At 41.7% G+C, this 25,672-nt stretch overlaps 1 protein-coding gene across 5 annotated transcripts in view; it reads left to right on the top strand.

Moving 5' to 3' along the window:
• The window catches only part of LOC138473193 (VPS10 domain-containing receptor SorCS1-like), a 3,088,785-nt gene that overhangs the window by 2,212,932 nt on the left and 850,181 nt on the right, over nucleotides 1-25,672 (top strand). For all 5 annotated transcript variants that reach the window (XM_069611754.1, XM_069611755.1, XM_069611758.1 and 2 more), the window contains exon 9: nucleotides 5,639-5,818. In XM_069611754.1, coding sequence (XP_069467855.1) covers nucleotides 5,639-5,818 — 180 coding nt within the window. The remainder of the gene's footprint in view (nucleotides 1-5,638; nucleotides 5,819-25,672) is intronic.

Below are 25,672 nucleotides of genomic sequence, written 5' to 3'. Positions count from 1 at the left end.
GCCCGGCGGTCACACGCAGGAGCTCTTCTCCGCTCCAGATGCGGTAAGGTATGCGACTTGCTCGCCGCTATTTTCGCTGCTATTTTTGTCCCATTCTGCTTGAATTACAGTCACAGTCAGACACGCAGACCCTCTGAACCCGATCTTTCTTTTTAAACAGATTACTCTCTGAAACACGCACGTGTTAACATTACGGCTGCCTACTGCATGCCGCACTGCTGCACCCTACTGTGGGCAGTGACAACGCTAGTAAGCACCCATTCAATACTACCAAGGTAACACAAGCTCTTCTTCTCATTTTCATTTTGAATTCGGTTACTATCAATACACTCATTATTATTTTTTGTTTTTGTTTTCTATATTTTATGAATATCCTTGGACTTTCTACTGATCGGTATGTTATACATCACTTATATCACTGTCACTGTATGTATTGTGTGTATTGTTATTGGTACATTATATTTTCAATGTTGAACTACATAGACTTGCCCTGATGAAGGAAAAATGATCCGAAATGCATTGGCTTTAGTCTGAAATGTACATGGATTGCGACAAATGCTCCCTCACTAAGGAAACATTAGTGACAGCCTTATCTCTTTGATAAAACACATTTTGAAAATCAACCGGCAACCTTATCTTTATTATTTATCAACCTGGAAGCACTCTTGTGAAACCTTGATAAGAACTATACTTTTGAATTTCATGACTTCATGCCCGGATCTGGGCCCTTTTGAGAGTGGCTGTGTGACCTGGTATTTATACTTGGTCTCTAGCTCTTGATTCTAGTTGGTCCCACCAGCCCAAGGGAAGGAAGTCATCCTTGGCAGAGCTTCCTCTTTAATGGGAAAATGTGTTCAACACCCATGCAAGTGTTCACCAGTTAGTTTGTGGTCCTGGGGGGTACTGCTGGCTTCCCTCTGCATCTTCTTCTTCCGATTTGATATTCCAGTGGTCGACTGTAGTCGCAAAACCATTGCCTTATATGGAAAATCCCATTCATTCGCAGCACCAAGTTGTCAACCACAAAGGGAGGGGGTCCTCTAGGATTGCTTCCCACCCAGTTTGAACTGGTTGTGGTCAGGCATGCCTACTAACAAATGACAGTGAAGTTTCAGGATGCTCCCTCACCTCCTACCTTCACAGACCGACTGGAGCCTGGGTGGGCTTCAGGGATGAAGCCTGCCAAAGGCAAAACACACAATGGACTCAAACCTGACCAAAACCACAGAATAAAAGACCAGAAGGGACAAATAAACAAGAAATGGCAAAAAAGAAGACAGAGGCTATTTTGGTAAAATAGTCACCCTGGTGCTTCACTGCATCTGAGAAATCAGCCTGCAGATACATTGCAGAAAAGGTAGAAAAACAAACCACTGCCACCAGCCATTCAAGTTAGTTAGTGTAACAAAAAGTTACATGAAAAGTGGTATAAGGAGTCAACCCCACAACACTCCACATACGGTTCTGTCTGCTGGACCCACAAAGGAAGTAGTTGTCCTACTATTCTTGCAAACTGTAGTTCACACAAGAACATGTATTTAAACATTTAGAGGAGTCCAAGGGACTCCTCAGTGGCACTGCACAAAAAGTGCGGTTTGTCACTATATAAAAGGCAGATGCCTATGGAATTTACCAGACTCCATTAAAGAATATTGAACACAACATCTTAGTCAGAGGGAAAAGGCATGAGTGGGTGGCAAAAAGGCCTACTCATGCAGGAGGTTAAATCAAAAATGTCCCAGATTACAGCAAAGGTTAAAGTGATTTAGCACAGAACTGAACATTCTCGATAACTGAATATAAAACCTCTGTGTAATCAAGTTTGTGTATGAGTGTGCAAGCATCAGTCAGATGGCTGCCAGTTGTCCCTGCTTTATTAAATTGAACAGAAAGTAATACTTTGCCAATTATTCTTTGAGTTTTTCCGGTTATTTTGTCTGGGATCGTTATTGGCATTTCCATCTAACACAAGAGACACTTCAAGGTGCTACCACTCACTACCACTATGCTCAAAAGAGTGTTCTTCCTGTTGAAAGAGATGTTAAGGTGGATTAAGCTGTCTCTAGTGTACAAACAAATGGACCAGTGGGTCGTGGGCCATTTAACAGTACCTTTGCCGCTACTTCTCGTTGTTTGAGTAGTTCAAATTAGGTTTGGTTGCAGAGAGTTGTGGTGATCCAGAGGATCATTTGATTTGATGAAGCACTTGAAGGAAGCGGGTCAAAGGGTGCCAAGGTTGTTTCAGCATTCAAGTTTAGGTCAGTGGCCAAGATGTTGATGTTTCGAGGTACTGTATAAAATGTGGCGGTTCAAAGAATTATGAAGCAGCAAGCTTACATTTTGAGTGAGAAAATGACATGCTGAGTTGAAGCGGTGTGGAAGCAAACTTGTTAAAAAATGTAGCAACTTCAGCACGAAGAAATTGAAGAAGTGCCTAAGGCATATCGACAGGTTCTATTGGTTTGAATGCATCCAAACATGATGAACAATAGTTTGATCCAGTTTAATGCAGTGCAATGGCGGGAATGCAATTGCTTGATTGCTTCTGTTGCTTTGACTCCCAATTGAGGGGCGCAGGGAGAAGGTGAGCCCTTGTTCTCATTTCTCCTAATATGGCAGAGGCTGGCAAACACCTGCAGGAGGTTGTAACCTCACCTGAGGTCCTAGTTGCCGGTGTGGCTGGCAGAGAGTCAGTTCTTGCTCCATAGCAGGTCACCAGAAATGTGCCATGGGAGTGGTTTGGGAGCAGCACTTGCTTCTGCCTTGGAACACCCAATCTTCACTTCGCTTGCAGAGGGCTATGGAAAGATCGACTCTCCAAAAAGAGGTCCTAATAATGTTTTATTTGATATCCCATGAATCAATGAAGTAATGGAAGGTTCCATCCTTTATAGACAATAGTCCACAGATGACTGGACAAAAGCAAGCCTGCTTCAAGGACACAAATCCCTGTCTTTTTGACAAGTGGTCTTTGCCTTCTGGCATGGTACCCAAAGTACTTTGTGCTAAAGGAAGTGGAAGACACTGGAAGGAAGGAGAGGTAATGAGTGAAAAGACGTTGGAATCCTTCCACAACTGTGCAGAGCTCCATGCTGTGAGTTTGCTCTGGCTGCACTAACTGTGCACCCTTCTCAGAACAATATCATCAAAGGCCCTTTAGTATGATGCACCCTGAAGTGAGTATTTTCCTTTTTTTAGGGTGTGCCCTTCGCTTCCTATTTCTGAGGAATGCTCCTGCTGAGGATGTTTCCTGCTGGAGAGAGGTGTTGCCCGAACTCATTAAGGATCAAAAAATAAGCAAAATCTTTCAGTCTTTTGTTCTGCAGGCAGGCAGAGGAGAAACACTGTCTGGCCAGAAGACACACAACTCCTCCACAACTGCCATGCGTTTCCAATGTTTTTAACACAGATATGATACAGATTGGATGTATCTTTAATAAGTATGTGAATTACCAGCCACCATAACCAAAACTCAGGTATGGTTAATATTTAAAAAATAAAATGCCATTATGACAGACATTCCTCATAACTATGTTGTTTGGGGACAGAGGTGCAGACTTTCAATACAGCCTGTGTGCTAAAGTGGCTTGTCTTCACAGCAGCTGTCAAAAGGGCACCTGCAAACTTGGATACCACTCTGTACTACCAGGAGCTGCTACTGCAACTGAGGAGACTGAGTGTCTTGTTAGCAGATCATCCTTTCTGAGATCGAATTGCAGCATCACTTCATAAATTGATAAACATAAATAAAGCTCTGGGTTTCTACACCCTTTACACATGGCAATTCCACATGACATTGCTGTGTTATTTATCAATTGTAAGAACCCACGATCTGCAAGCTGGCGAGAGAGAAATCTTTATTTCTGCTTTTGCCTTTGACAACAACAACAAAATACATTGCACAAATTACAAAGTTAAAACCATATCAAAAACATTGTTTATACAAATATAAAGTGTTGCACATTTATAACTATCTATGCTGTTAGGGTGTAATTAAAATGTCCTTTCCAGATGCTTAAAAGTGGTGACAATGTACTCCCATAAATCATTAAAAAACATGTGTCGACGCAAGACAGAACAACATTCATTGCCTCCAAAAAATTTCTAACATTATTACCAACACAATGGGCCTCATTACACGGAAGGCGGTGAGCAATGGCGCTATTAGCGCCAAGGCTCATGCCGGTAAAATACCGGCACCGCCTTGGCGGAAAGGGGATTTACCGCCCCATTCCATGGTTGGTGGGCCGCTAAATCCCCCTTCCGCCATTGCCCTTCCCCATTCCCATTTCTGCCCCATAGGGCTCTATGGGAATGGGGAAGGCGCTAATTACGGCACCGCAATTTTGCGGTGCCGTAATTAGCTCCGAGGTCCCTTAGCGGGTTGGTTTTTAACGACTGCAAAAAGCAGGCGTTAAAGCACCAACCCGCTAAGGGACCTCGTAGTAAGGCGGTAATGGTTAACGGTCACCGTTACCATTAACGGTGGCCGTTAACCATTACCGCCTTCCGTGTAATGAGGCCCAATGTCTTTTAAGCCATTGGAATCTTAGAACCACTATTTTTGAACAGATGAGCAAGAAGTGTTGTAACTCCTCAATTGCGCCACTTCCACAGGCACAGTGCTTGGATCTAAACTGCCACGGCATATGGCCCCTGAGTGGTAAAATGTTTAGTCTTACCACTGCAAAGATACGTCTTTGAATGGGAGACCGAATATTGCTCAGCATCCTGAAATCCTGGTGAGAAGATCTTGCCATTACTAGATAGCTCAGTGTGCAGAGATTTAGCAGGTTGTTCATTGCAAGATTAAATTCAAGGTTCCTTGCTTTCTTTTTCAAATCGTACAAGGACACCCGTCCCTCATAAAACTGTTTAAAATCGATGTCCCACTTTTTACATAATATCCTACACTTCTTATACCAGGGGTATTCTCCATAGTTTGCTGCTTTTGTCAATTCACCCAGGACATTACTGATATTCCAATTTTTAAACGGACCTAAGTGTATTTTTACAAATGTAAACAAGGAAACCAAATGTGGCACGCATGCCAATATTTAAAAATTCTACTTCAAAGGCAATAGCTAAGCTAGGGGTACTTGGTCCCACGCCAAGTAACTTCCTAAGGTAAATGTGCAAAATGCGATCCTGCATGGAGCTGGGGCTTAATGCTGCCAGACACATGTTTAGGCAGACCCTTAAATGCAGCGATAATAGCGTTAGCGCCTATTTAAGGGCTAATGCCCAACTTGTGATGAGGCTGTTTGTCTTCGGATAATTGGCTAGTGAGATTCCGTGTTGCAAGCTTTTAGGAGTGGCATTTTTTCACACTCCATGATAAACATCATAGGAAGGTGGGCGTGTGAAAAACGTACACATTCTAGCTTATTCTGTCTCATGAGGATTACAGTATAATCACAACTCTTACAACAAACTGGTCTTCTCACTATTTAAGGAAATCGAAACTCAGTGCTGCCTGATCATTCCTGAAATGTCAATGCAACATATAGTTCTCCCTTAAATGGATTAACCATCTCCACAAATATGTGCATTTTATATTATTGGGTATCTGTCACCATTGTCTCCCAGATTTAATATTTACAGATAAACCAATGGTGTCTTTGCCTTTTTTCTCTAGGATATGCATGTCATCAGCACTGATGAAAATCAGGTGTTTGCGGCCATCCAGGAATGGAACCAGAATGAAACCTACAACCTTTACATATCAGACACAAGAGGAGTCCTCTTCACACTGGCCCTGGAGAATGTGAAAAGCAGCCACGGAGCAGAGGGGAACGTCATGATTGATCTTTACGAGGTATGTTAGGAGTGAAAGCTGCATTTCTATGTACATACAGTTCTAGGTGTAGGTTCACTCTATATGACAACAGTGCTAGTTTCAAATGAGGGAAAGCACTGCTATTGAGTGCTGCTAGGCTGTCTACCACAATGCAGCATTCGTCTTTCCTGGAAGTTGCCAAAATAAGCCTGGCATGGGAAATTTGAATCAGTTATTTCATACTGCATTTAGAATAACACAATAATATCTCCAGGACAGTCCTAAATAGCAAATACGTGTAATATGCAAATCTACTATTACTAAAGCACAACTAAGAGTTGCCTGGAAAACTAGCAGACTCTGCTGGTATTGAGTTGGACTACTGAGCTACCTGAAAGACTAATTTCACCTTTTGCTTTATATTATTTGGCCCTTAAATGACCCCAGACATTGGTGCTCCCAGAAGAGTTGTGTTCCCTTGTTGGCACCATCGCTGCTCTCAGTGGCTGTGATAGAAATGGAAAGGGGGCTTCCTAATTTGTGAATGAGCTTCTGTTCTAATTGGCCTGCATATCATTTAAACATTTTTTTCCAATATATGGATCCTCTTAGATATTAGAGTGTAATCTATACAATTTACCCACATGGAACATGGTAATGGCCATCATATCGAGCTGAACTCTGCATCAATGGCATCATAGACCTAATTTATGGGACTTAGTTCACCTGGACGTCAATTTGGCCACTGGCATTTAACATTCTGTAGATTTCCTCTCACAATGGCAAGGCTATATAATGTGGATTATATTATTATTGTTATTATTATTATTATTATTATTATTATTATTATTATTATTATTATTATTATTATTAGTATTATTGCTGTTATTATTATCGTTATTATTATGATTATCATTATGATTATCATTATGGTTATGATTATTATTATCAATTTAAACACAGGGAAATTCCCTCAAAATTGCTCACAAATTATTCAAGGTCCTGCTATGTAATATACTACAGGATACCCACAGGCTTCAAGCAGAAATGCATTCATGAAGAGTTCAAATTAACATAACAGAAAGAGACAATTTGAAACAGAAATCCAAGAAGGCGGTGTGAAATAAATTGAGACATAGCATCCCTAGTGTGCAATTTCAGTGAAATAAAAAAAGATATCAATCAAAACAGACATTTACAGTACTGATTACTGTAGTTCAGTGAAATGAATTAGCAAGCCAACCTCAAATCTGTACACATACTTTAGAAAGAATGCATATCTAAAACGATGAAATAAATGAACTTGAACAATCAAAGAATGGCAACTCTCAACCATTCATGCATGCAAATCCCCTCCACTGCTCTTAAGCTAGGTTCATGTTCTGATCAATAGAATTAAAAGTGTTATATACAAAGTTGAATTAGGGTAGTGTTTATTTGACGATATAATGGAGAAGGCAGCTTGTGAGATACATATATGTATTCCATATAAGATACATTAATCCCATGTTGTCTTGAGTTGTAACTTCTAAATCTTTCAAGACAATAGGCCTCATTACGGGTCTGCCGGTCTGGATACTACGGTACCGGTAAGTTTACCGGTACCGTAGTTCCCGGACCAGCAGACTATGAGTTGTGCTTGCGGGTGCCTTTCATTTCACCAGGTGCTACAGGCATCCCCATTCCCCTTGAGCTCTATATGGGCACCCGCAAATGGTCAATTACCGGGGTATTCCAGCCCGCCGGATCCGGTAATTGCTCTTTCGCGGGTGCCAGACTTTCTTGTAAGTTTGGAGGTAGCCTTGCTGGTTTTACTGGCAAGACTACCTACAACCTTGTAATGAGGCCCAATGTCCCAGACCTCATTCGTATATATATATATATATATATATATATATATATATATATATACAAGCTACGATCAATGTAGTCTATGAGTATCATATCATATTACCTATCCATTTTCAATATGTATCAATATAGTTTGGACTTATTTTTGGCTATCATAATCCATTTCTTCCAGTTTGAGTACATACAATGGGCTGCATTACAAGTGTGGGGGGTCACACCGTACTGGCACCCTTTCCGGACCGCCACACTACAACTCTGCAGGCAGTGCCCATTGTGCCCAACAGGTCTGACCTACCGGATGTAACGGAAACCGCCCGCAGAGCTTTCACGGAATCACTGGTACCGTTGGCAACAGTGCCGGTGCGTCTGTGTTCCCATTCCCAAAGAGTTTCATGGGTCTCCATGGGAATGGTGATTTAAACTTTTCCGGGACGCCAGGACTTGTCACCGGGATCTCAGGCAGCAGAAACAGTGTTACGATAATGAAGCCCAATGTCTTTATGACATGCGAGGCAGCAACATTTTTCAAAAGAAGCTTTATATGTTGTCTTCTGTTACTGTTTTAATTTTGTGTAAACCTTTGGAACAGTAAGAGTGCAGACGTCAACAAGACTATATAATATGTATAAAATGAACTTTTGCTTTACCCCATCCACAACATGTGTCTGGTCTCATATCAGCTTTAATATAATGTCTGGGTGACCCCTGCAACCCATGACAAATTGAATATTGAGCAAATGTAGTTTAAGCATCAGTGAGTACTTCAGTGTGACACAGAAGAGTTCAATTAAATTCAGGGTCTCTGAAAGTGTGATTTAACTCGCTTTGCCCATTACATCAAAAAACAAAGAGGTGATTGTCATGATCAATGGCAGCTAGAACTCGAGCACATGCAAGGAAAACAACGGGCTTCATTACAAGTGTTGATGTGTGGTTAAAAAGTGGCGGTAATTCCATTGCTGCCACTTTTTTGGCAGTAGCAGATTTATAGCCAAATTTGCTGCACATCCAATTCCACATTTTACCTTAAGGTGCAACATTTACCTACCAATAAATGCTGGAGGTAAATCCTGCAGTCTACTGCCAAAACTCAATACATTTACCAGGGCAGAATTACTGCTTGTGTCGAATCGGGAAAAAATCCCATGGAGTACTATCGACTCTAAAAATATGGGGGTTTACTGGGCCTTACAACTGCTCGTTATCCAGTGGCAATCCTGCTGAACAGAGTGGTCGTAACGAAAAAAGATTTTAGTGGTAATTTTACAGAATTGCCACAAAACTGCCACCATACTCCTAATGAGTCCATCTGTCTCATCCTGCAACATGTATTCTGAAAAAACACCATCAGTGAGTATATTATCCCATAAAAGGGCTTCTAAATCTAGGGGTGAGTCTACCAGCTCTATCCCAAATTGCCTTATCTAGGTTCAGAGGTGCAAGCCATCATTGGGAGCTCTAGTATTCAAACATTACTTCCTTATAGGAACACTTTAGTAGTAAAGCCATACATCGGGTCTGTTCAGATATTGTAACGTCAAGGAGATGGCATATATCAGAAAGGGTCCTCAGCATGGGAACATGTTGATATATTGATTAACAAAGGTCAGGTTTAGGAATCTTTGAGCCCCCATATGTTGATCCTGCCTACAGTGTCTGAGTGTTTAATCTCAGCCTAATGATGAGCCATGCGAAATTTGTTGGTGCCTTATTGAATTTACTAAAGACACATGATATTGGCCTCAATGGGCATATGCTAAATATGTAATTACATTTAGGTAAAATAGTGAGCTCAATAATTTGTATGGGACCATCCAAATATAAATTACACTTTGCTATCTTTCTAGTTCAGAAGACTTTGCTTTCGACAATGTTTCTACATTTTGCTTGACTGTGTCATAGCGGGCTAGTGAACATGTGGTTCTCATATATTCAAGACCCTTTGACATCCATTGAAATTCATTCTATAGCCAGAGAATAGTGAGAATAGATGTATCATCTTCACTCACTCTTTAGGATCAGTAACTTTCAATATAATGTCATCAACATTTACCATCATTGTATTCATGCCAGTCGGTGCGTATTTACTCCCCTTTTTTCAGTATAATTCTCAATTTCTGTGGATGTTGGCTCTAGGACTTACAGTACTAAAAGGTAAGCATGTACTGGATTCAGAAATATGACCATTGTAACTTTGGCCAAGGGATTTAGATAACAAAAGAATGATTGCGTTAAGAAAACCTGTAACAAATCCAATTGTTATAGAATTTTAAAATGATATCCCCTTTCAACCCTGTCAGATACATTTCTGAATATTAAGACAGGGTGGCTGTAGGTGTAATATTGAATTATCATTCTAGTGTGTATGTATTATCGTTCTCATGTCATTACATGACTGGCCAAGCACGAAACCTGCTTGATATTCATGAAGCAGATATGGAATGTATTTATTAAAATGGGTGTCCAAAAGTTGTGCGTACATTTTAATGTCTATCTTAAGTAAAGATATAGGGTGAACATTATGGTACATCATCTGGTCATTAACCTACTTGGGAAGGACAGTGATCAGAGCTCAATTAAATTCTTCTAAAAGTATCCTGATGTGTCTTCTTCTTGGTATGCATTACCTACTAAGAGGAGAAATAGTCCATGCAGATTATACAGAAATAAAATGGTAGGTCATGTTCACCTTGGGAGTTACCAGTGTACATTCAATGTGAAGCCTGTTGCATGTTATGTTCTGGTGTAGCATCTACTGTGTTTATCTCAGAATGAGCCAAGATGTGAAGGATAAGTGGGCTCAAAAGAGCATCCTCTTGTACCTGTATGAACCAAACAGTGTTATGGACATGGTAAATCCATCAAGCTACCATGCAGTCAGATCTTGTGGAAAGCTATTAATATATTTTGCTCCAGAAATCACTGGAATTAATTGATTAATCTTTGCCAGAGCGAATCGATCAGCTATGACATTCTTATTGAGGTTTCTAAGGTCTCTTCACAATATGACCACTCCATTACTTGTGTGTATCACCACAATAGGGCTTATCCACTCAGACACCTCTGACACTTCTATTATGTCTTCATCTACTATGCTTTTGAGCTTGTTTTCACATTCTGGTTTCAGAGCTAATGGTTTTGTACACACGTTAGCCCTAGACGGCACTGCACCAACCTGCAGTCTAATTTGGTCCACAAAACCCTAAAGGCACCCGGTGCTATTTTTAAACTCATTTGGATACCACTTTTCAATCAATCTACTTCATGCAATCCCCAATCACAATTTCTGAATTTGCTGTTACAACTTGTTTAGGATGTTCTGGGTCCAACTTTATTCCCAGGATGGCCTGCACATCTCATGATAATAGGTCTCCATCCTTCTTTGTGATCTGCACTAGACCCACTGCTTCACGATCATTAAAGTGAATCAGACCTTTGAATGTTCTCATAATCTCTATGGGTACATCTCAACAAGTCAACCACTGTCAATAAACATCTCGACCCCAACCCTGTCCATGTTAATAACAAAACGTGGTTTGGACCTCTTTGGGTGGGCATTGACTGAATTGACCATATACCTTCCTTCGCCACCCCATGAGCGATGCTCAATCCACTCAAAGTGTATCTATTTTTCTGGACTGACCTTACAAAACCAAGCTGCTGTTTGCAACATCTCACAATGTGTCCTTTCTTGCCATATTTTTACTACATACGATGCATATGCTGAAACACTTCTTGTTACTAGCTAAGTGCTTTGTGCTGCCACAGCGAATGCACCTCCTCACCAAGTTGAGCCATGGCTCTTGTTTGACACTTTGGCCCATCCTTTTCCTGGCCAACCACGTGTGATCTTCCTTCATAACCTTCATCCTTTCAAACCGCACAACCAAATTCAAATTGTCCACCTGAAAATTGCTAGCTTCAGTGTTCAATTCCCTAATGCTTTAAATCTTTGCCACTTGAATGACCCTTTTTTAGCGTTATATCCCCTTGTCTTCAAAGGGCTACAAAACTCAAGGCATTCCTAAACCCACATGTGAGGCTGGTTAACATCTAGGGTGACCTTCCTTGATGCAATGTTAGCACAAACAATATGTCTGAACTTAGGTGAGACTCGTAACCGAAAGCACTGCCTAAACATTAGAGAGCCTAGTGCCTCAGGAGGTCTCTGAACCCAGGTTTGAGGGCAATGCTGAAGTGTCAGGACCCAATTGCCTGGATAATTGCCTGGATGGTAATGGAGTTTCTAAGCCAGTCTAGCCATGTAATAATACTCATGATGTTTCAATTACCCTTGATACCAATCAAAAAGTAACACATGCCATGTCAGAGAAAGAATGAAATGCACAGTAACACCACCAATGTAGGCCAGGCTAGCAATGTAATAACATTTATTATGTTTGCATTGCCCTTGATGCCAGTAAAACAGGTCTTTGTTTACTTGGTATCAAGGGTAAAGCAAACACGCTAAGTGGTATTACATGGCTAGACTGACCCACATTAGTAGTGCCAGTCTGTATTTACATTCTTCATGTGGCCTGTCATTCTTTCTTTGGACTCATTAGACGCTAGCTATGTCATAACTGTGTATCAATGTTACATAATTACTGTGCTTCAATGGTAACACAAACGTGATAAATGTTATTATGTGGCAATTCATTTATCAAGTTTCCTTTATCACACGTACACAGTAAAGATATTTTCTTGTGCATCAAGGATACGTTAAAAATGAATGCCATGCCCCCAGCATCCACCACCCCTAAATTAGCAGGGCAGTTCCATTTACGGGTGGGGCTGGCACAAACTTGCTCACATACAACACATTCACAAATGTATTCACACATCATTCAAACAACTCATATACATACACATTACAAAAAAAACACCTTTATTGCTTGCCCCCTCCACACGTGAAGCACCACCATGGAGGACCAGATGGCCCTCCCCTCCACTCCGCAACATGTACATGCTGACTGACAGTAGAGGATCCCTTTCATTCAGCATGTCTACACTGTTAGCACAATAAGGAGATGTGTCGTGCAATGCTTCTGTTTCCACACTGGTCACTCATTATCTAATGCTAAATTTGTTGAGGAGCCAAAGTGGTCCACAGACAAACAAAAACAAATGCATAGTGGCAGGCCGGGTTACTGCTCAGAGGCAGGCAGCACAGTCCCTCATGCAAATAAAGCGTGCATGTGGACTGTGCTGCCTGCTACTCAGGTGAAGGGTCGGCAGTAGCGGCCCTCCCACGGTGGTGTGTGGCCACTTATAGATTCACCTTATTGTAGCAACTGCTGTGTTGTATGAAGCATGGATCTGCTTTTAGAATAACAATTACAAGATCATATACTAAACATTCACTAAAAATGTTATCATTTTCTTGATAAAAATGTATCAATCAAACTTCTAAAAAAAAAAGAAAATACAAATAAATAAAAAAAACATGAGAACCATGAAATTCAGAACTGTGTGATGCATTTCTGCTAGGTTTTACTGCATGCAGTGAGCAGGTGGTACCTACACAAACAGTTTCACTGACTGGCACTGGGGCACGAAACTTATGAACAGAGGTAGTCTTCATTTGTGTGTGGCAAATATCCTTAATTTACACATAAATGGCGAGTACAGAAGCGTATCTATACATCAATGTTTTCAGGCTTGCTAGTGAACCAGCCAGATGTGTATGTAGCCACACGTCTAGATTAATAGAACGTCACTTTGAAACTCCCGGTATCTAAAGATGTTAGAATTGGAGATGTGGCTTTAATAGCCGACAAAATGCTGTATTGCTGGACTATAACATAATCCGGGACAGACTTTGGTATCCGCCAAACCTATTCATTATTCTCGATGAGAGTCACTCATCATTGAGTGTAGAAATGCGTTCCATCACTGAATATGTGTTCCTGTCGCTCGATTGCACGCTATATTAATCAATAGCACCCATCACATTAGTGAAACTGGTCGGGAGATACTGTATCTTACCCACAGAGCTGCTCTGTTACTCCAGAGAAACGCGTATCTTTTCAGCAACCTTCACAAGTACATGCTTGGCGTGCGTCACTAGCTGTAAAATACCACGACCCACGCTAACAAAACTGTAAAGGTTTAAAAGCAAACATCAGTACGTTTATAGTTTACAAAATCAGACTTTCATTTGATTTCATTTGATTGGGTGAGTTTTTAAGAGCGCGTTCACCCATGAGCGGGTTGAATCTTTAATGGAAAGAATACAACACGCTGGAGCTTAATAACAAGAAATCCGTCTGAAATTGGAAGTTAAAAAGCAACTTTTTTCTGCTAAGCGATAGTAAGTGCTATTTCCCACCGTAGCTGTAAAGGGAGAGAATTCACAAGTTTGACCTGATTGGAACGAAATTAATTTGCCACCCACTTCGAATAAGATCTGGTCCCAGGTGGCCCCGACAGACTTGGCATGTATTGCCAGGATTTGCCATACCCAGGGCGGGACTGGGAACCAAAAGTGGCCATGGAAATTCTTTGCAAGTGTCCCCATATTTCGCAGCGCGAGCTGGCACCACGCGTGAGCCCCACCCTTTTATGAGGGTGTTGGGAGTAACCCCCAAGAAAAAGTTGAATAAAATTAGTCAAAATAAGTACATTTGAAGCATGTTTTAAATAAATTAATGCTATCTGCAAGTAGATCTTCAATGATAGCGGGACCTTGGGAGTTACACATTTTGCAGAATGTATCCACGATAGAAAATGCCCAGACAACATGCATCCCTCATCCATGTCATCATGTTCCCAAGCTGGGAAGGTCACACAGATAAAAGTGGCAATGCCAACAGTTTTTGCTTTTGTGTAGGCATAGGAAAGGCACTTGTCAGGCACATCTGTAGTGGCATTAACTGGATTGTAGCAACTGCACAGTGGTGAGAGTACCTTGCCAGATAACAGCAGTACCTGCTGAATGCCTAATAGTGATACATAAGCTTCAACTGTTGGCTTTGCCAAAGCTTGTGTTTAACAAGACTTCAGTTAGGGAAAGGCATAGTGCTTATAAATCGAGTGGTTTAAGGCAGACCTGGTTGACATTTTTTATTACATCAGTAGCACTTTTACACTTCCAATTAAGTCATTAACTTCCAGTTTCAGAAGACTGCTTTGAGAGAAGATTGGCAGACACTTTGAGCACAACATTTGAAGGTAAGACTTGAAAAAGCCAGCTCAAATAGATCCCAGTAGGATGTCTTTTCCGTGGAGAGACTGTCAGAAAGCGGGTGGAAATAACCACAGGGATTAGCATAGCCACAGGAAGTCAATGGGTGGGTAAATAACCCAAAAACACATACACACATTGTGTCCCACCTCATAGGATAGTTCTCCCTCGCTGTACTCTAATGCAATAGTTGTAGCTTATAGGTGACACTTTAGCCAAAACTAACAATAAGGTTCACTTGGTATGCGATCAGTGAGTCATGCCAATGAGAATGTGTGCCTGGAAACACTTTTCGATGTATAGGTGCCTTATAAATATGCAATAAATAAATAAATTAAGCACCCACAGTGTCCCGTCAACCATTGTGGTACGCTTGTCAGTGACTCCACTTCGCCAATTACAATGTTTTTGTTAAGGTGAACTCCTTATTGAGAGTTTGGGGCCTCTTTCAGCACCATACATCCAAAATATCAAAACATGGGCTGGGTGTGAAGTCACGTCACGGTACAGATTCACAGTCCATCTTTGTGACAGAAAATAAAATATCAGAATTCTGTGTTAAGAGCTCGGTGACATTTTGTATGTCAGAAAACGAAATTGCATGTCAGTTAGACAGTCCGTTTTTGACAGCCCTTCCTCCCCAATTCAAAGAGTACTATTCACTGCGGGGGTTAGGGGTGAGGGGGACAAACCTCCTGTTATCAGAGTCTAAAGGCAATTCAGTGTGCTAATCATGAATATGCACCAATCCTCCACATGGTGCTGATGTGTGATGCAGACAATCAGTGCCAATATTTGCACTGTCTTTGCAGCCTCCACTCAACCCACTGATCCTCTCTTTGTACCACTAACACTGCTGACGTCATATATATTTGCTGAAAACAGCCCTTTACACGCAGACTGTGATAGTTGTGATTACAACCAGAGCTCGGCTTAAGAAATTAGGCTTTGCATAAAACTGCCTAGTGACATTCCAGGTGGCAGAGGGAGTGACTATTCCCATTCTTAAGGCGTTAGTGTCCTCTTTCTAATCAATCAATCAATCAAGATCACTGTGGCACAGTCAGGTTAATCCTGTCCAGAGCTCCTTTTGCATACACTATGCATAGCAAGCAGTGGCTGTGTGTGTGAGCTCTGTGTGCGGCCTACAGTGCTTCAACCCTGCAACATGCTGCTGTCTCCCTCCTGCTGCCTTTAGGACAGAGGGTGCATACAAAGAATGCAGCGATTTGAATGTAAATGTGTATGAGACATTGCGTGACAGCTGTTAAGGAGGGACATGTGAGAGGCAGTGATGGAGAGGAAATCAATACTTTATCATTAGCATAACATAGGGCGCAACATTTTCGAATGATAAAATCCCTTTGCGATCAGAGACTTGTGACTGATTACAGGTAGGATGCTGATTTTGAAACCCAGTTGCAGTGTGCTGCTTCCTTGGCACTAACTGGAGGAGTGTAAAGTGGGTGGATGTATTTATTATTTTATTTATTTAGGCATTTATAAAAGCGCTCCAAGCCTGCGGGCCTCTAGGCACTGACATCTAGAGCCATGCACTGTCGATTGGTTGCACCCGTCCCCAGGACACCGCAGCATTCTTACTACTGAATATAAGTTTATTATAATGCACACACTTAGATGCAACCCATGCACAGCCAACCTACACTATGCCATTAGATTTGGAAAGGCCACCAACAGCACTCAGTGAAGTGCAGCAGATGGAGAAGAGGGTGTGAGGGAGGGAGAAGGAGGGAGCAGGAAAATGCATGGAGGATAGGCAATTAGGAAACATTATGTTCCTCAGTTATCTGGCATTTTTGAGTGCTACACTCATGAAAGAAGGAGAAGAGGAAATAGTGAATGTGGGCACCTTAGATGATGAATTCCCACTCGGCCAGGGGTTCACTGAATGCACCCCGGTATCCCTGAGTGGGTAAAGTACTGGGACTACCACCAAGGCCCCAGTTCCTGCTAACACCTAGATTTTTTCACACAATGCGTTCATTCAGTGGAGCAAACCCCCAGCACTTTGTGATACTGATGCGCGTTTCACAGCTTCCACAATAACAGTGGGTGCAAGAGGACCACGTCATCCCTGGTCCTCCCAGACTAGTCAGGGGATTTAATAGTCTAAGCCTCTGCCTGCTGGCTATCGTGGAGTTCTGATGGAGGGGGAAACCTCTCAGCTCTGCATCGCTGTAAATGATGCCTTTTCAGTAGATTGCCTCTTAGGGAACGATAGACCCAATGCCAAAATCATCGCCATGGTCACATGATTGAGGTCCAAGGAAGCAGCTCATGTAGCAGCCCTGGTAGCTATGGATCCAGGGGCTTTTCTAGCTGAGGATGGCATACGACCGGGTCTGTCGGTACTACCCAGTCCAGATCCAAAGTCCACAAAGACACCTGCTCTTGAAGTGCCTGCTGCAGTGGCACCTGACTCAGGGCTGCCTACAAGCATAAAATCTGAAACTTAGATGGAGGACACGGTAGGTTCCAGGCTGACATTTTGCGAGGTGCAGCGCAACTGTCAAACTCTGGAATATCTGCATCAACAGGCAGCGAACCAGGCCCAGAGGGGAGCTCCTAGGATGTTCATGGTGTATTGAGAGAATGGACTCCTGTACAGTGTTTGGTGGTTCCCCAGTGCCACTTAAGGTTCCTGTTGGACTTGGCTTACAACATTCTGTTGGCAGGTCACCTTACGATGACAGACAGAGCTGACCAGCTGTCAGACCATTTGTACTGACTACAAATGGGGTCAAAGATAAAAGCAAGGTCTAGTCTTGCCACACTTGCCAAGCATCTGGCAAGACAGGCAGAGCCACCAAGGCACCCTTAATTCCACTGCCCACGGTTAGGCAACCTTTCGAGAGAATAGGTAGGGACATTGTGGATCCTTTGGATCCTCAAACCTCCTTAGGAAACCAGCTATCTTGATTGTGGTTGATCATGAGCATCAAGGCCCCCTTGGTTCCAAAGATCGTCATCAGGATAGTCTGTTGTGTGGGATTCCCTTAGGAGGTTATTTCAGACATGGGATCCAACTTCATATCCATTTATATGAATGCAATTTGGTTTGATTGTGAAGTTACCTATACGTTCTCCACAGCCTTTCACGCATGAACCGACAGGCTTGTTGAGCGGTTCAACAAGACTCTCAAGGGCATGATAGGTGGCTCGAAAGAGCCACTCAAGAGAACACAGGATATTCTTCTGCCATACCTCCTGTTCTCCGACCGGGAGGTGCAACAGAGCTTTGTCAGGTTCAGTGCCTTCGAGCTACTGTTTGGCCATCCCGTTAGGAGTCTGCTAAGCCTGGTGTGGGAAGGATGGGAGGGCAATCCTTCCCTTATACTAGGCATACATCCTTTTTTCCTGTAATGTGAGAGTAATCCATTTCAGCCAAGTCACACATGCCACAGAGCCACTTGGATTTGGGCTAATTTGCATACCCACAATACCTTGTGGATGTGGCTCTAAACTGGAGGAGAACATCCAGCAATCTTTTCTAGGGGGAGGTGTCAGATGTGTGACTTGGCTCAAATTGATCAATCTAAATCATGTATATCTGTCAATCTAGTGGGGCTGGTGGTTTGGTCGAACTCATTGCAGCATGCGTAATTTACATTTGATTTATTATTCAGAAAAACTGATCTTAGCATCATCCAGCCTTTGATTGCATCAGATTTCGCCACGCACATTTGCTTAGGTATGGTTGTGTCACTGCTCGTTTGCTAGATATTAAGCCAGTGCACAGTTTCTAAGTGCAATCATTATTTAGCGGCGTGCATTTGTTTGCAAAGTGCATATTAATTTCTTTAATATCAATGATTCCAGAAATATTCATGGGAGACACCTTTCTAGAAAATTGATCAATTACCTTTATATGTTATTTTAGATTGACGTAGGTAGTACGCATTCTTTGTTTTAATAACTTAACACTGTTAAATGTATGCGCCAATAATGGCAAATAGGATTTTTTTCGGGGATAGCAACAGTCTGTATAAACTGCTTTTAATGTTAAAAGGGGTGTTCCTTTCAGGATGTTGAGACGACAAGGTAAGCTTGATGTACCCTTGTACGCGTATGATGAATACATTGCTGTCGAGCCGTTCAAGAGCTATAGATGCTGTCGCTGAATGGACTGACAGATCACACCTGCTATTGATTTGCTTCCATCCATTCCAGCGTGTCTGTGGGTGGACACATCTGAAGCCTTAATTGCAGCTCTCTGCTAACCCCAATAAGCTGCAGCAACCAGAATAGCATTTTGTATACTGTGTCATTTTCGAGGTAGAATGTTTTTCACATCAGTGCAGTATGTTGTATAAAAGAGCTGCAAAGGAGATTGTCATTATTTTTAAAATCACAGAGAAACCTTATAACTAGTGGTCTTACTAGTAATTATTAAGCACAGGGAGAGGCATGCTTGACGAATGTGCACACATACATGGGCACAGTGATTGGCAGGCAGATGGGTGAAAGTGTAACTAGGTCTCTATGATGATGCATGCCTAATAAAGGTTGTGAATAGTCTCCCATATCAAATTTAAATTTCAGGTGATACTGTACAAAATTTAAATATAATTTAAATATATAATACATTTAAATTATATACATAAAATGTAATATAAATACAAATATGTATAAATTAAAATACATAAGTTATATATAAATACAAATACAAATAAAAGAATACATATACCCTCACATAGGCTTCACTGAACTTCTAATATGCTTAGTTTATTTTCAGATGGCATCATTTTAAAACATATCCTGACTTTGCAGCTGCGTTTAGTTACAACGTTTTCTCTCCTTGCATAGTGACAGTGATTGCTTTCCTGCACAATTAATTGCCTGTGCTGGAGATAGTTTAATAGTTGTACTGAACAGTCGAGAGGCATACCTCATTTGCAAAGTGTATTGCTCGCTACGGTACATTTAGTAGAACATCAAAAATATGCATAACCACATATACAAACTTTTATTTATTGACACAATTATCTTAAACAGAAACCAATGTGCCTCGCAAAACTTCTCAAGAACGATTGCCCACACACAATATAGGTGGAAGCAGAAGCCAATTCACATAGACCTGGCATCTGCAAACTGCAGCTCTCCAAATGTTCTGGACTCCAATTCCCCTCACTATTGTCAATGCCGGATAGGGCTGATGGAATTTGAAGTCCAGAATACCTGGAGAACCAAAGATTGTAGAACCCTGACATAGGGCCTCATTACAACTATGATGGTCCGGAAACAACGGTGCTGGTAAGTTTACCGGCACTGTTGTTTCCGGACCGGCATATTACAACTTTGCAGACGAGTGCCGTCCTGCCTGGCAGGTGGGACCTGCCGGGCAGAACGGCTCCCACCCGCAGAGTTTTCACGGAAGCACCAGCAACGGTATTAACTGTGCCGGTGGTTCTGTGGTCCCCATTTCCATAGAGTCGGGCAGAACTCTATGGGAATGGGGACTTACCATTTGTCAGCGCCTGACTTCCTGGACCACCAGGGCTGTAATCCCCCGGTGTTACCGGGAAGTCAGGCACCAGTAAATAATTACGGGTTCAGTGGCAACCTGCCGGTAGCACAGGCTGGGTTTCCGCCGGACCCGTAATGAGGCCCATAGACTTTAAGTTCAGTCTGATTACCAATGTTGAACATTTGGGTGTATCAGTGAGAGTTTTGTATTTGTAGTTTGGGAGATGACCACTGATAGGGAGAACATAAACTAGAAAAGTGGAGGTTCCTTGCCTAAAAAGCTATGAGCAGATTAGATGAGAAATCAGGAATAATGAGATGAAAGCTTCATCAAGCAGGCTATGCATTTTCCATAGTAATGCTTGTTCATGGCTCTATTGATTCAATTCACCAGGGTCACCAAATGAATGTCTACTTGGTGACAGGAGTAAATCATGCCTAAGTGTGGTTGAAAGCTTGGACTTGAAATGGTATTCACAAATAAGCATGTCTAAGATGCAAGGCTAACTTAATCCTGTCAGGCCTCACACATAGATATTATTGTAAATTGTGTTCTTTTTATAATTCCTACTTGCAACACACATATGCTCTCAATTTGACATCACTCAGAGCCACTTCCCTCATTCATCACTTACACTGATATGACTAATTTGTGTAGACAATGTAATTGAATATGAATATAAATTGGGGGTCTGTCACAAAAACCTCCTTTGCACTTCATTTGGACTTCCACCATGGAGACATGGAAATTCCCCATTTGCATTTCTGGGAATAAGTTACTTATGAAGAAGGGTGTGTTCTTAGTTAAAAATGTTATGTTCCACACAATGTATGTGTTACGAAATGCCTTTTGCTCTGCATGAGTACAAGGATGAGAAGTGGCTAAACTGCCTACTCAGCCCCCACATGACTGCAAAAGAGCAGTGTTCCCAATCATAAAGGTAAAACAGACAGAGTTAAGAGATGTAGCTTTTGCCTTTCATGTGGGCAGAGGGAAGGCTATGCTCTCAGAAGGGGTGTGAATGTGATACTGTAGTGTCTTAAACACCAGTACCACAACAGTTCCAAAATAAACAAATGTCCAATCAATGTGCTATTAAATATACCTTAATTACTCAAATATATTGCACAGTTAAATATCAAAAACACTATAAAAATCTAACCTTATGAAAAAGACATAGCAATGCTGATGCAAGCACTCTGGATACTTAAAATGGGAGGATAAACAGGAACACAATACAACAAGGAGTATGATAAAGCATATGACAGCAGGAAAACATTGCAAAAGGTGCTTAACCAAAACCCATTGCCCCTAAAAGATGGACAAGGGGGGACAGTGTCACTTCAAAGTACATTATTACAATAATAGCTGGTTTGATGGTGTCAAGTGAGGCTTTGAGCTATTTTGCTTGTGTGTCAAACCTGTTTAAGAGACAGTGAGCCACACTGAACCCAGGCAGTGAGTGGGTGTTGAGTGGTTTTTTCATGTAGTTTGGAGTGCAATTGAGCAGTGTAGGTCAAATGGATCATCAGGAGTGGTTTGATGATCGAATGTGTTTTGAGACAATATGTGCAGCTGGATTGGGTGACAAGTTCCTTGATGATCCAGCAGTTCAAGTCTAGGCTTGATGCAATGTCCTGGCAGTTCATGCATGGTTTGATGCACGGTGCACTGGTGCTTGAGCCAGACAGGTGACATTGCTCTGTTTTGGCAATGTGGCATTGTGCCGGTTTGATGAGATGAGCACAGTGGTTCAAAGTTTGAGTGATTTCCAAAGGTGGAAACAGTAGGTCCTCTTGGTTTCAATGCAGCAAGCATGGGTTAAATGTCGTCTGATCATTTTGAGGTGCTGAACAACTGGCATCCATGCTATTCTGGTCATTTGGATGCTGCAAGTCTAAAATCTAGGGGCTCAGGGACAAGATATATCATTGTTCTCATTTTCCGAATCTGGGTAACATGCAGCAGTCCACACACCTTGCTAAATACAGCATGTATAGGTTTCCAAACGTGATACATGAGGTCAGTAAGTGTCGATTTGTCTCAATCCAATTTGCACATCCACAGGTTCTACATGTTCGATTACCCTCAGGGATTGTCATCACAGGATCTTTCACCGCCATTGTAGGAAGCCTACCTAGGTGAAGAAGAGCATGAATCATCTCAGCTCTGGGGCAGTGCATATCATCAAATAGCAACACATTTTTAAATATTGCTGGCATAAGTTTCGAAAAGGCAGATACGTTTGAGGTTTTCCCAAATTTGCATAATTCAATTGCCAATCAAACAAGAACATGTTTTTTTATAAAAGTCGTGTTCAAGTATTATATCTACTTCAGAACAATCTGGTATCTACCCTACCTCCACAAGAAGCTTTTAATTTTCCTCATGAGATGATTTTAAGACACTCAAGTTTAATGATGTGCCCAAAGGATTAAGTAGTGGACAGTCAGGAGGGTTCCTAATTTTAATATACATGGTAGCCATCCTATACCTGACATGTCAGAAAGGTCAAGCCTAATTCAGGTTTTAATGCTACCAAAGGTATGCATTAAAGTATTGAGGGAGCCCCAATTTCCTTTTCCACAGCCTTCCATCAAGAATGGCCTTCCTAATTGTTTGTAGCCCATACACCGTGGCAGGGCAGAACACCTGCTTATATATAAACAGTAGCCCTTCCATGCTAAATCCAGTGGTCTGACTTGATATTCTACAGATTAAGCAACCAAGGGTCACAGCGTTTGTATTCTTAAGTTCTATAACTTCCCGTAGTCCCTTAGCGAGGTGAAATGATGGCCTGGAAAATCTCAGATTATGCAGTAGGTGTAGAGCCAGATAAGCTCAGACTCAATCACGGAAATGGTCAAAGTGAAAAGCAAAACACAGTTTTATTAACATTCAGAATAATGCAGGGAGAGCATAGAAGCAGTAGAGTCACAGCTCTCAAAGATTCTCATACAGAAACCCAGATTTTAAACCAAAAACATGTCATGATGATGACATAATACTAAAAAACCTATGGGATGAGGGGATGCATTAGGTGAATCAACTATATATGGACTCTATATTTGGTAAACATTTGATTGGGTCATGCATATTTGATAGCTCCACTGAGACCACTCGTAAATTGATAATAGTGAAAATATTTCATCTCTAGAATCTATGATTGGTTGGCATGACATCTACTGGGTGGCTTAACATTGACGGTCCTGATATGTTGGCATTCTACTGTCCGGCCTTGGGCAACTGACAGACCGTCAGCTCATGAATCAAAACAGGAATAGGGGGAGATAGGTCCGCAAACTGCTTTCCTTCAATTAAAAAATATACCATACCTCATTCCTAGGTCAAGAACCAAAGTGATTCCTCTGTAGTTGGCCTTGCTTGGTGCCCTATGTTGTCGAATCGGTGCAAGGAGTGAGGCAGGTGCCTTACCTGTGTCTATTGCTAAAGAATGGGCATTGTTCTTCAAGTTGGGTCACGTGTGATGAGACCACATTTGGTATTATTTTGCCCTACATTTATGGGAATTTTAGCTAATTGTAATATGAGTGTCATGATTTTCACTACCACTAGGGACTTGCTTGATCCATTCCCTATCAAGTTTTTAGTCTATAAATATTCTGCACCTGGCCTTCAAAGACTGGTTGTTCCTTAATTAATCTTAAGAAAATGTTGCTTGTGCTTTGAGAATTATCTTGTGTTCTCTCTGAGCAGTCCAGACACTCCTTAATTTCTCAGTAACATTGGCTTGGTTTGCATAGCTTATGTCTGTGCCCTGCTTGGTTCTGTATTTCAGTGAATTCATCAGTTTCAGTTTTCGTGGAGTCTTGAGGTCTTTCATTAACTTAAGTGCATGCTACGACTTCCATTTTAGAGAAGATGGCTGCCCATTACTTTCTCTTTTGTATGTTTGTGATATAAAGCATGTGTAGTTCATGTTGCATTCACCTATGTATTGTGTATGTTAATATTTGTCATGTCTACATGGATGCAATCGATATTCTTTGTGTATAAATGCATATTTGACCTAATGTTCATGTTTCTTTATGATGAGTGCATATTGCTACGTGCCTATTGCATTCATGTATGTTATTTCACTGTGAGTTTGCTTATTCTAGCAATCTTTAGTAACATTATGTCCATTTCCTGCTGTAACTGCCTGGGACAAGGGTGGTACGGTTCCCTTAGTGAGTAACATTGTTCACTTGTGCGATATTGGAGTGTGGGAGGAGCAGTAGCTATGCATGATGTATCCATCTGACTCTCAATAGGGGTATAGGCAATCCCAAATAACATCATCTTTCTGTATGATCAATTATCCCCACTACAGTACTCATCCCATTAGTATTCATCTTATAATGGCCAAAAATCATCAACTTGGTCTTGCTCACATTCACACTCAGGGCATTCTCCATGGCATACCATAGAATATTCAGGGCAGTGGTCGAAGTGAACGTAAAGAAACAGTGGAACTATGTGCCCTGCTGGCATGTCCCACCTCCCAACAAACCCCATCACCATGCCCATCCCACGCAGAATCTAAAACCCCAAACAAACATGCCTGCTGTTTTAGGGAATGTTCAGTGCCCTGAAGTGCAAGTTTCAAATTCTTTCTGCACTTGCAGAATGTCTTGTTTTTAAAATAAAAGTATTGGAGCAGTACCATTTCTTGAAGTAGAGGAGCACTGCTCTCAACCACTCCTGTCCAATTCAACCACTGATTCAGAGATCTTTGTATACCCATTGTAAAGGCCCACTCCCCATCTTATATGTGCAATACAAGGAAATATGACACACCTCAACGAGGAATGAGACTAAAAGAACAGGCTGCGAGAGTTAGTTTTCTTTTATGTAAAATTGGCATCCAGAGAACTCTGAGGCCAGAGGGCACTCTGGCAAACAATACACTTACAATTGATTATAAGGGCAGAAATCATCATTAATGATGTCAGACATGAATGTTGCAAAGTTCATTATGATTGGACACAAGCTCGCGTTGTGTAGGTGCAGATATGCGCTGCTCCTCTGTGTTTGGATGCTGGTTTGCCGGGAGGGTGAGGGTCACGAGGTCCATCTGTCTGTGTCCAGGCGGGGTGAGGGTCAGGTCGCAGTGGGATAGGTCGGTTCAGTTAAGGAGTTTGTCATGTTCAATTTACTCAGGAGGTCTCTTCCCAACAAATGTATTGGCGAGTTTTCATGATACAGTAGAGGTGCTCGCACTGGTTTTCCTCCCACTGTAATGTTGAGATCTTTTGTGTAAGGAACCTTTAAAATTGCCCCAGAGAACCCTTGCTTTTCCAAATTTTTTCATGAGAGCGGGAACCAGCCTTCCATGAGACATGATTTTTCAGCTCCTGAGTCCACC

Source organism: Ambystoma mexicanum, chromosome 8 (genome assembly GCF_040938575.1).
Source record: "Ambystoma mexicanum isolate Mex_15411 chromosome 8, UKY_AmexF1_1, whole genome shotgun sequence".
Taxonomy (NCBI): Eukaryota; Metazoa; Chordata; class Amphibia; order Caudata; family Ambystomatidae; genus Ambystoma; species Ambystoma mexicanum.
This window is presented reverse-complemented; position numbering and strand designations above follow the sequence as displayed.